General features: G+C 37.1%; 1 protein-coding gene across 2 annotated transcripts; it reads left to right on the top strand.

The window, feature by feature from the left end:
- The first annotated feature begins 1,711 nt into the window (after positions 1-1,711).
- Positions 1,712-11,324, top strand: LOC116256063 (probable magnesium transporter NIPA4). 2 transcript variants are annotated; one of them, XM_050078067.1, is made up of 9 exons: positions 1,712-2,653; positions 3,739-3,795; positions 5,638-5,728; positions 5,839-5,999; positions 6,148-6,275; positions 6,368-6,505; positions 8,745-8,837; positions 10,533-10,638; positions 10,743-11,324. In XM_050078067.1, exons 1-9 carry the CDS (start codon positions 2,494-2,496, stop codon positions 10,826-10,828), a joined length of 1,020 nt encoding a protein of 339 aa, XP_049934024.1. In that variant the 5' UTR covers positions 1,712-2,493; the 3' UTR covers positions 10,829-11,324. The 2 variants fall into 2 exon arrangements, with proteins under 2 accessions (XP_049934024.1, XP_031488078.1); XM_031632218.2 differs by having other exon boundaries at positions 1,715-2,653; positions 10,725-11,324.
- Positions 11,325-12,143: the final 819 nt, after the last annotated feature.

Here is a 12,143-nt window from a genome sequence, read left to right as displayed (position 1 = left end):
ATTTTTTTTTTCATTTTTTATTTTTAGTTGTTGTAAATCTACTTATCTTTTGATGTTTGTATTATTAGTTTTTTAGTTTTTTTTATTTTTAGTTTTCAAAATTTTAAAAAAAAATTCCGTATTTTTCTCATTTTTTTCAAGTTCACTGTATTATAACATAAAAAAATTCGCAATTTAAAACTCCAAGACTTTATTTGTGACTAGGGTTGAAATACATAAAGGTCTCACTACTTGGTACCAACGAAATTCTAGACTTTCAAGGGCAAGAAGAAAATAAGCTTTGACTCTTGCCCAGCAGTGGATAATCCTCTCATTCACCCGAAAAAGCTGGAAAAATAAAGTTTTTCATCTTTTCTCATAATATCAGGTTTTTAGATTCGGATTTGGTTTGAGTTTACTTGATGTTTTGATACTCAAATTTGAAATTGAGACTTAGTAATTGGTGCCCTGGATTTGGATTTGAATAAGGCAGAATCGAACCACATCGCGATTCTTTTACCTCCCTAGGCAAAATTTGACTAAATTCAGACAGGATTTCTCACCTTGTCCAGACCAAATCCGAGTCCGGACCACACAATATCGACGATGGTCCGACCCGTCAAGGCGTCGGCACCCCCTCGGGTCGGTGGATGGCAAAAAAGTGAAAACTTTCACCGCTGGATTGAGGAACGTGGAGGAAGAAAAGAACCGAAGTCCCGGCTCCCTATTCTTTTACATATTTCAAGGACCTGCCTTACATAGTCATATTTCTAATCTTCCTGTGACACTTTTACTTTTACTGAAAAAAGCTCAAACTATATTTTAAAAAGTTAATAAAAGGTGCTCAGCATTTGACACATTTGTAAAATTGCTTCATTATTTGAAAATTTGTTTTGGTATTTTTTAAAATGCCAGTTTTTTTCATCGCTTATTATATTAATAACCTCAAATTTGATTTAAAATATGCAAGTTTATGAGACACACACAGTGGATTTACAAATCCATGTTAAGGAGCAAAAACTTCACATCTAAGTTTTTTTAAAAAAAAAAAATAAAAGATTTACAATTTATCTCGTGATTCAGGTGCCTCATATGATTCCTCACTCAAACATACCACAAGATTGATCATAATTAGTGCAGGTTAATAATAAAAATGACAAAAAAATGATCTCTTGTTATTCAAAATTAAGATTAAGGTTAGCCACAGAGCTACATAGGGGTTGGTGTACGCCGTTGATTATATCGGACATTCTAAAATCTCATCAAAATTGAGGCAGGACTTAGATCTAATCACATGTGAGACACACATTAGATTTCTCAACCAAAAATATCATGGCTCTACGAATGGCTTATTTATTTATTTTTGAGGGTGAGTGTTTTATTCTATCGTCCCTAAAAAATGTCATGTGCCTGTTTCCATAAATTTTTATAGAATATACTTTAAGACCTTTTTCGAACCTGAGTACTTAAAAAAGCCAGACCACACCATCTCTTAACTAAGTAGAAAAGAACATGAAAAGCTTATCATGCTGTGATTTTCTTGTTTGTTTCTTACAGTCTTTACCGTGATTTTTAGCATTATTTCTTGCATTAAAACGTGAACTCAACGTCAGACGCAAGGCCTTTTCGAAAATTATGACTAAAGTATGGGTTTGAGATCGAAATTTTCCACAGTGTTGAAGGGGGGAGATCTGAGCATCAGGGAAGCGGCGAAGTAAAGACCAAACCGCAGTAACGCACAGGAAGAAGAAAGGGGAATAAGACGACAGTCTTTTCTGTAATATTTATTCCTTGCTTCTGTTTCCCGGAAGGTGTCTTCGATTGAGCAGAGAGATAGATAGAGAGAGAGAGAGAGAGAGAGAGGAGAGGAGAGAGCGTCGTCCCCACTCTCTGACTCTCATTTATCTCTCCATCCCCACCTCCTCTCTCTCCTTCGTTCTTCCTCTGTAGAAAACGACGACGATTCCAGCAAAACTGGACTTCCTTTATTGTGGTGATTCCATTTCTTTCCTCCGAATCGATCTCACAAGGAAGAGCAAGCAGCAGCAACACCACCAGCAACGGATAGGCGAAAAAAGAAAGTAGAAAAGACGAAGAGAAAGAGAAGGGCGGAGAGAGGGGGAGGGGGAAGCCTTTTCGGTTGGTTGGTTGTGCAGCAAAAAACTCTGAGTACAGCTGCACTTAAAATAAAAAGGCTCGTGTCGAGATCTACCTATCCTTTATTTCCCCCTCTTTCCTTGTTACCGTTCTTACTGTAGTAAGTACTAACGATTGGCATGGATTAACGCCATTAGGAAATAAATCAAGGGCACGCTGTTTTTGTGATTCCTCTTCTCTTCTCCACCTTCCTCTCTCCTCCACAATTGAATCTAAGCATGGTTTCCATTGCTAGTGGTGGAAATGATTAGCAAGAGGCGGTGAAGAAAGTTGAACTTTTGGTCATGTTGAGCAACAATCGGTAGTCTTGGCGCGTTTTGGAGGCAGAGAGAGAGAGAGTGAGGGAGGGAGGGAGGGATGGCGGATGCGTCAGGGAACATCCCCTCGTACAAGGGCATGTCTTCGGACAATGTGAAGGGTTTGATACTGGCTCTGTCTTCCAGCTTCTTCATCGGCGCCAGTTTTATCATTAAGAAGAAGGGACTGAAGAAGGCCGGTGCATCCGGTGTCCGAGCAGGTGCGGTTTCTACTTCGAGACAATTATGTGTTTTTCATGTTTCCATGTGTTACAGTTCTTTGAGTGTGTCGAATATGGATTGCCTTGCGTCCTTTGGGAGCTGATAACTAATGGATCTGATGGAGTTGCTATAGATCGCCTTTCTCTGTATCTTCCAGATGGTTAGATGTATGGATCAGGAACTTAATTGAAGATGAATCTGACTGATGGTTGCTCCCTTCTATCCTTAGAAAGGAGTTGTCCCTTTACAAAGTTCCTCTTGGCCTGCATATGTTTGTGTTTCATATATATACAGCAGTTTGTGATATTTTCGTGCTAGGCTGGCTGTCTTTATTGCTTCTCTTTACAGGAATTCTTAGTTCGTTCTTGGAGACATTTAGTCATTGTTCTATTTCCAACAGTTTTTCTTTTTCTTGTCATTATGGATTGTGGTACGAGAAAGCAGCATGTGGTCATTGAGCTTTGGTGTTTCTAAGAGTGATGAGGATGTATAATCTTCTCTAGGATGTATTTGTTTTAGTTAGGTGTCCTTTTGTAAATCCTTTTCTTGGACTTGGAATCCTTTGCCAGATGCCGGGTCTGAGTTGTCATGAGTTGATGGTTGCATAGAGAATGTTTGAGATTGAGTCCAGCACTTGATAATCTTGGATTTGAATGTTTTTCTGAACATAGCCAATAAGGCATGCCACAGAGGTTTTTAGTTAGTTAAGCTTTATGGTACAGAATTTTCATAGTTGAATCCCTTAGTGATACTGTACTTGTTCCATTATGGTTGGTTGCTTCTGCTAACCTATCCCAAATAACACCAACTTATGATTTGAATCGCTATTTGCATATCCACTTGGTTTTCCAGAACAATATGTTTTTCTTTAAAGGTTTCTTTTTCCATGTAGGAAGTAGAATTTTTATTTTGGAAAATCTGAGACGATTGAATGATGAAAAAGTTTTTTTCTAGGTCCATGCTTTCATTTTTTGCCTTCGATAAGTACCGTCCTTATGTTGTTGAAATTTGTGTTTTACTTTTAATTGCCTTGAATCTCTCTATCTGGCAGTAATGATCTCTCTTTTTCTTCTACACTTTGCAGGAGTTGGTGGTTATTCGTACCTATATGAACCACTTTGGTGGGCAGGCATGATAACAAGTGAGTTTAACTTTTCCAAAGCCAGCTCTTTCTCTCTCTCTCTCTATCTCTAATATATATATATATATATATATATATATATATATATATATATATATATATATATATATATATATATATATATATATATATATATATATATATATATAAACAGAGACATATTCATAAGTTATATTCATGAAGATACAATTTACGTAACAAAGAACCAAAAAGGAAAAATGAGACTCCTCTCTCCTGTATCGATGTTATATTTAGCTGTGTTGACATGCGCGGCACCTTTTTGGGCGTGACATGACTGGCTCTGCATTTCCAAAATGTCCCTTTCTCAAAACGAAGGAAAGATGATTTAAGCTAGAAAAATATATAGCTTTCGGTGTGAGTAATACACGGTCACTTGGCTGTACACTTCTTTCTTTGCTCCAAAAACGCTTGTGAAGGGAACCTCTTCTTATCACTGGCGTCTTGTGATGCACAGGTGTTTAATTGTAGACACTCATGTGCACTTCAATAATTGATGCAACAGATGTTCTTCTTAATGTGTTTGTAAACTCTACTTTTTCATGTTCCTTGTGTACTTATCCATGTAGTAACCAATTGCTTGAGGATGGTTAAGCCTTTTATTTGCAAGGAAAAATCTCTTAAATTGTTACAACCCATTTCATCTCATTTGAGTCATAAACTTCTCAAAATATGTACTTTGGGGCCTGGGCAACTCAAAAGCCTGTATCTAGGCTCTAGCTGTTTCTGTCTTGTTTAAGATACATAAAACTACATGTATGTGTGCGAATATATATTTTGCAGTTTATGTGCACTGCATCCCTTTCACGTTTGAACATGCACTGGTACATGCATAAGAAAAATTGACGCTTTTTTTAACAATATAATTTTATTTGTTATTGTGACTAATTTTAGGTTATTAAGTCAAGACCAGAAACCAAACCATCCACCTGCACCCTTCTTTTTTTGTTCCCAAAACCTATGTCACACAGATTCATCTAACAGGCTGCCGCACCGGTGCAGGTGTGGGTGTGGCCCGACACAGCGCTGGACACGGTCAATGCGTGTCCAGTGCAGTTTGCCGCACCCGTTGAAATGGACGACGCATCGGAGGTTCACCTGACTCTGGTCAACAATGAGTCGGGTGTGGTCAGGACATGCGGAGGACAAATATGTCCTTTTTTAACGTTTTCTTTGACTTGAAAATCATAAACCCTTGTTGCACCCGCACCAAAGTTTTTTTGAACCTTCCCGCATCCCGCACCCGCACCCATGTGGCATAGCCCAGAACACACATATAATGGATCCTTCAAATTTCAATTACAAAAGACCGTGAACAATGTTTTATTCAGATTTGTGTGGGAGCTAGAGTTCAGGGCTGAAGCTATCTCTGGTCTTGCTACATGGGCAGTAAGACCGGTGACTGATGCGGTTCTAGCCATGGCATGAATTGATTGCTTATTGAGTGTTTCCTCGATTTATCTCAGATCTTCCAACCCTTTATAACCTATGCTGTTAAAAGGAAATGTTATAGATCTGTGCTGTTAAAAGAAAATGTAGAAGTTGCTGTTTTATCCTTCAGGCTTCATGTCATCCATTTGTCAAGTTGCTTGCCTTAAACCCAAGTTTGAACCTTCCAACCTGGAACAGCTGGATCTTGAACCAGATATATGCATCTGTCTATAGCGTCAATTGTTTAGCATTATTTTGCCATGCTCTTAGTTCGTTAATGTGCTTACTTCTTGGACCTGATTTCCTTGGAATGGTTTGTGTTGTTTATGGTTTGTCCAGGGAGTCGGTCTTCTATATAAACTTCTTTGACTAATAGTTATTTTATTGAACCAGTGATTGTTGGAGAAATAGCAAATTTTGCAGCTTACGCATTTGCTCCGGCAATTCTCGTGACCCCGTTGGGTGCTCTCAGTATAATTATTAGGTATGGAGTATATTCGTCATTCACAAATTATTTTTTTGTTCTTTCAATATGGAATGATTTAAGTATGCATTTTTATGTGTATCTTCAGTTAATGATATCACATGTTGCAGTGCGGTGCTTGCACATATTATTTTGCAGGAAAAGCTTCACATTTTTGGAATTCTTGGTTGTGTCCTTTGTGTGGTGGGTTCAACAACTATTGTATTACATGCTCCTCCAGAACGTGAAATTGAATCAGTGAGGGAGGTGTGGGATCTTGCTACTGAACCAGGTAGCATTTCCGTACAGTTTCAACTGTCTCATATTCCGTGTATCTTTTCTGTTCTGCTGTCATGATATAGATCTTGAAGTAAATGTCCCTGTAGTTCAGAACTTGATGAGGTATATAATTCTTACTTCAGATTTTTTGTTTTTTGCAGGTTTTCTATTTTATGCCTTTCTGGTAATACTGGCAGTTTTTGTACTCATAATTCATTTCATCCCACAGTATGGACAAACGCATATCATGGTGTATATTGGCATCTGTTCACTTGTTGGATCTCTGTCGGTATGTTATTTTTGCCATGATGGCATTGTACATCATTCTATACTTTGTTTTGATGGCATTAAATATCTGATGTTCTTGTTTCTGCTTGGCAGGTAATGAGTGTCAAAGCCCTTGGCATTGCCCTAAAACTAACATTCTCAGGAACAAATCAGCTTATATATCCTCAGACGTGGACATTCACTTTGGTTGTAGCTGTTTGTGTTGTGACTCAGATGAACTATCTTAATAAAGTAAGTCATATCCATGCCTGACAGTGATTGTTGGGATGTTTAGCTGATAGTTATACATCTTTACTGAATTGTCTTAGGCGTTGTTAAATAAAGAAAGATATAATACTAATCATGGAGAATTGCTAGCTTTCTTGGACTTGTGTTCTTGTGTTTGTAGACCTGCACAACTTTTCTTCCTGTATCTAACTTCTTTGTACATGGAATAAGTTATAACTTCTGAGTATCATTCATGAGAAGCTATAGAAGGCTGTGGGCATGTGTTCCCATTACTTGTTATCATGGGCACTTTCTTTTTTGTTTTTCATGAGATTTCTCCTGCTGATCTGCTGATTTTCTTTCCATCTGTTTAGCATGATGTTGTAGATTCCAATTATTCGGTTGTCATTGACTTGGATATGCTTAGGGTATACAGCTTGCTAATTCAGACATGCATGTGACTCTTGCGGATATCCAATATTGTTGTCTTTGTGACTTGACACAGTGATTAAAGTTCCTCACTAATCCCCACAAGAAAAGCATGAGAAGTTTAAGCATGAAGGAAAACTACACGGAAAAAGAGAGATAATTTAATAATAAAGGGAAATTAGGGTTTTTCTTATCAGCAATTAGTCCCCAATAAATGAAAATGCCTTTCTAAGAGGCCTAAGCCCTAGATCGAATTGGATCTCAGACCCACTAAACAAAAGGCTCCAACACTAAAGAATATCAATGCCAAATAAAACTAAATCTAAAGCTTAACTGGATCTGAATCTGGGATCCGATCTGCCCCTAAACCACACTACGTCATGATTGAATAAACAAATCATGCTTGATTAGTTTTTCAGCATATGCATGCATGCCTATCAGAATCCGAGTAAGCAATTAATTTGTCAGTCATTTATACATCATATACTTTACATTTTCAAGAAAACCTGTTAAGTACCTCCTGCAAGCTGTCATCCATAACTGTGGCATGGTCAACTTTGGTTGACATAATTGCATTTTTCATACTGCTTTTCATTAGTACTAAGCATATGGCAACTAATAAATCATCTGAATATCTTGCGTCTTCTTAGAGTACTAGTTGTCTACCATCTTCTCAAACTATTAGAGTTTGTGTTTATCAATTTTATACTGTCATAAGGACTCTTCAATGAAAGGGCACACCTGCGTTGATGCGACGCGGGTGTGGGTGCAGATGCTGATGTGGCTCCAACTTGCGCCCCAACTGCACCCTCTTCTATTCCCTTTCAAAAATTTTTCCTTCTTTTTTCTTCTCTATCTCCCTATCTTTCTTTATTTACAGTAATAAAAATAAACGAAAAGACAAATTAAGCTAAGAAACAACCATATAATTATATATATATACCATGAATATATATATATACACACACACACACACACACTCTTTATGCACCCTTGCACCCAATTTTTTTGGGATGTCCTGCACCGGCACCGGCACCTGGCATCCAATTATGCTTCTTCTTAACTTAGTGCTTCCATGTTCCAATAGGTTTTTGAGTACCTCTTCCTGAACATATGGGTCAAAAACTTATTATTATTGGTTTTCTTATTGTTATTATTATTGTTGTTGTTGTTGTTATTGTTACTTTGATTTGGATCTTACTTTCACAAAGGAGTGGCTAGGTGAAAATTCTGGATAAATGGCCAAGAATGGAATTCCCTAAGAACACCTAAGTGTAGTGCAATTGGTTTTGATGCTTCCATTTTATGGAAGCACTGGTGATGCCATTTTGCATGACTTACAGAGTTATTCGTGATGTGCCATGAATTCTTATGGAGACGTCCTCGACCTTAATTTGTGTAGCTGCAACAAGAAAAAGTAAAATTTGAATCACTGTTTTCATTTATTACAATGAACTGGACATGGTCGTTTGAACACTTTCAAGTTTTAAGAGTGTCTCCCTGTTCATGAATTGTGAGATTGTGATGGAAGACTATTAAAGGTAAATATATCACCTTAAGCACATTTATCTACATAGATTGAATATTTGGTGGCTGGATGAGAAACAAGATTGTAGTTACTATAAATCATAAAATAGTTCAGAACCATTATATAAATAAATAATGGTTACAAAGACATTAAATTTTCTATGATTTTATTCTGTTGGTTATACCATCAGATCAGGATTCTAGGTTTTTTACTCTCTTGTTTTATGTCAATAATGACTATAACATTGCAGACGGTACTATCCTCCATCTTCTTACTCTGATGCTTGAATGAATTCTTTATTTGCAGGCATTGGATACATTCAACACTGCAGTGGTATCACCAATATATTATGTCATGTTCACTTCTTTCACAATTTTGGCAAGCATCATAATGTTTAAGGTAATTAGTTTGCTGTTACCTGCTATTCCATAAATTTTGAGGATCCTTATTGTGAAACAAAAATTGCTTCATATTATTTCTCTAGCTTTTTGTTATGAAGGTATTGCTGCAGAATTTGGTGATACTTTTGGGGTTGGCATGCTAATTCTTCAGTTCATATGGGTTGCATATATTGCTTTTTTTGTGAGCTTACCTTTTGTAAAAAGGATTTATCTGCAATTTAAGCTGGGATCAAATCAATCTATATTACATGCTTAACTTACCTAGTTTTCCGCACTTGTTACCATGGGTCTTTGTACTGGCATCATTTTTATGTTTTTCTTGATGCTTTTATGCTGTTCTGTTGTTATAACAAGTAAATGAAAACTCATAAATAACCACTATATATTGAAGCACTTTCGCCTAAAACAAGTATTTCAGTAAATGAATTGAACCATCACAGGACGCCTATCTATTTAGTATATGCATGCTTGGTACTCCAAAGTGCGGTGCATTGCCTGCCTAGGTCCTAGGTGCCCAAGTTTTCAAGTAGGCTGGGCCACCTAGGCGCCTTAACACAAAGGAGATGTTTTCTCCAATTTTGTTTCTTCTATTTTTTACCTTTTCTCATTCCTTTATCCTTCTGGTCTTTTTCTTTGCTTCTTTTTTTCTTGGTTTTCTTGTTCTCCTATTCTTCATTCTCGTCTGTTTTCGCTCCATATATTGTTTTTGGCCAAGGCATTGCCTTGTCCTTCTAATGCAAGTGAAGTGAATCTGAAACTGAACTAGAACACTAGTTAAATTATTCTAAGGCAGTAAGTAATCTAATAATATCAAGTGTGAAATAACTAGAAGCTATAGCGGCACTAAACTAGAGATGAGCTGCTTTCTATAGTAAACGAGCAAAGCAATATAAACAAATTCTAATAGCATGCAATGAAATATCAAAGTTAAATCATCAGTTACTAAACAATTAAACAAATTCTAATAGCATGCAATGAAATATCAAAGTTAAATCATCAGTTTCTCTTTTCTTTTGTTTTGCTACGTTTACCTTTTTTGTTCTTTTTTCTCTTTCTTCTTGTTTTTCTTCTCCTTTTCTCTTCTTCCTTACCATTTTCCTTTCATACACTGTTTTTTGGCCCACCTAGGCCTTGCCTTTTTGGAGGGCCACCCCTTCGGCCTGCATAGCCCTTCTGACTACTAAGCGTGCACTTATATTTGCATGCATGTGTTTTGAGAGAATATTAGTTACGCTTGTTATGCTGCACTCTGTAGCAAATATAAGCAGTTATTTAAGCTTGATATGAATCATGATTAGTCTGACATTGTGGATGTGTTAATTTTGGTTTGTTTACTCTGAAAAGACTTTGGGTGAGTGATTTTTTTCTTGTCGTTTTTTAGTCATTCTATTCCATTCAATTTGTATATTCTTAAAAACCACCAATTTGCATAGTTCGTAAAATAATCTCTCTCTCTCCCCCCCCCCACCACTCCCTTCCTCTCTCCTTCCCTTCCCTCTGCACCTTTGCATGTTTATGAGAATATTCTGGTGGCTGCTTTTTCTCTGGAAACTTGCACGCTTATGAGAATATGCCTTAAGCTGCATACTTGGATTAGTAGTTTTTTTCTTTGCTCCACAGGACAAAAACTTTCTTTGTTGCCAGGATGGATTACACTTTTTATCTCAACGATGTCATTCGTTCTGTTTACCAGGATTGGGATCGCCAAGATCCATCACAGATCGTCACTGAGATGTGTGGGTTTGTGACTATTCTCTCGGGTACCTTCTTGCTTCACAAAACCAAAGATATGGGTGATGGTATGTATGCGAATCAATTTAATGGGTTATTAAAGGTGCATACATTCAAGAATTCCAACATTATTCCTTTTTGCCTCTCATCTCAGGTATGTCTTCCTTGTCAGTGCGCCTTTCAAAATATAGTGAGGAAGATGGGTTTGCTCCTGAAGACATTCCTCTTCGATGTCCAGAATCTTTCCGGTCACCCTGATGCATTGATTCCACCTCTTTATACCTGAGACGAACAGAATCTTGCCTCCAACGTTGGGATCTTGTCATTATTTTACGATTCTTATTCTTTTCATTTGCAAGGAAATGTGCTATGCGGATATTCAGCTGATGCTGGTCGGTTCTTCTCTCCATCGAAAGTGCTGTTCCCCTTAACAGGCCTAAGTCTCGAGTTATGGTGCTCTGTAGCATCAAGATGGAAATGAGAAGAAGACAAAGTATCATGTTGGGAGTAAGAATTTACAAAGCCTCTGTTTATTCTTTTTCTTTTCCTCTTTTTCATTCATTACCATTTCTATGACCGAGATAGTGCTTCACATGGTTAGTCTTGTATTTTATTAAGAATCCTATAGTGAGTAGCACGTTTCCAATCTGTCAAAGATTAGAAATTTTTTGTGCCATTTTTTGGCGTATCATTCACGGACATGACTTTCTCCTTTTGTATATTGCTTTGCATCTTATTGAAGATCCATTTTCGATGAGGGGATGTGGATATTCACTAACAACGTAATGTTCCAATTCATCATTTGAGTCGTAAAATGGATGTGTGTGTGCATTGACGGTGTGGTTCTTCCCATTTGAAGGTTCAATTCCAGTGGATGGACGTGTGAAACTTAACCTGTCGGATGCTCTCTTTCTCTCTCTCTCTCTCTCTCTCTCTCTCTCTCTATATATATATATATATATATATATATATATATATATATGGAAAATTGAACAGCAACCTATCTTTTGAGAGTCTCTCATTTGTCTAAACAGAACGTCCAATCCAACATAATGAACAGTTAAACAACGAAAAAAAGGTGATGACATTTTTGTCATTTAATATGAGTTCATACATTTGTCTTCTTGTTTCACTCATTTATCTATTTATTTCATATGATGACCTTAGTAAGATGACTGAGTGGCTGTTAAAAGTTGAGTGGCTCTTAAAAGTTATAGCTACTGGTTACTCGCTTACCCTGAAGATTGGACAACCCAGACATTCAAATAAAAAAAAAGACCTTCAATCTCATGTCAAGTTATATCTATATATATATATATATATGTAAGTTTGGGAAGAGAGAAAGAAATAGCCAAAGAGAGAAACTGTGTAGAAGGAAAAAGGGTTTTGTTTTAATGTTTGGGCCTTCCACATCTATGCGTCTAAATCCAACTCTCTATGCTCATAGTGTTGTCCTCATAATTAATGGCATGGTGCTTGAGACAGAACCAAGTGCACTGTAATTTTCCAGAAAAGAATTTGCAATCATTGAGCCAAAGTAAGGTGGGTCATGGCTGCCATGCAGTGTACAAGC

Source organism: Nymphaea colorata, chromosome 1, assembly GCF_008831285.2.
Source record: "Nymphaea colorata isolate Beijing-Zhang1983 chromosome 1, ASM883128v2, whole genome shotgun sequence".
Lineage (NCBI taxonomy): Eukaryota > Viridiplantae > Streptophyta > Magnoliopsida > Nymphaeales > Nymphaeaceae > Nymphaea > Nymphaea colorata.
Note: the sequence above shows the minus strand (reverse complement) of the source record. Positions and strands in the feature narration are given on the sequence as shown.

What these genes read in the sequence shown, in the direction of transcription:
- LOC116256063 (XM_031632218.2), top strand. Translation starts at nt 2,494, where the DNA reads ATGGCGGATGCGTCAGGGAACATCCCCTCGTACAAGGGCATGTCTTCG. An exon ending in GTGGGCAGGCATGATAACAA is followed by an intron (nt 3,796 to 5,637) that starts GTGAGTTTAACT and finishes TTATTGAACCAG; the next exon opens with TGATTGTTGGAGAAATAGCA. An exon ending in GCTCTCAGTATAATTATTAG is followed by an intron (nt 5,729 to 5,838) that starts GTATGGAGTATA and finishes CACATGTTGCAG; the next exon opens with TGCGGTGCTTGCACATATTA.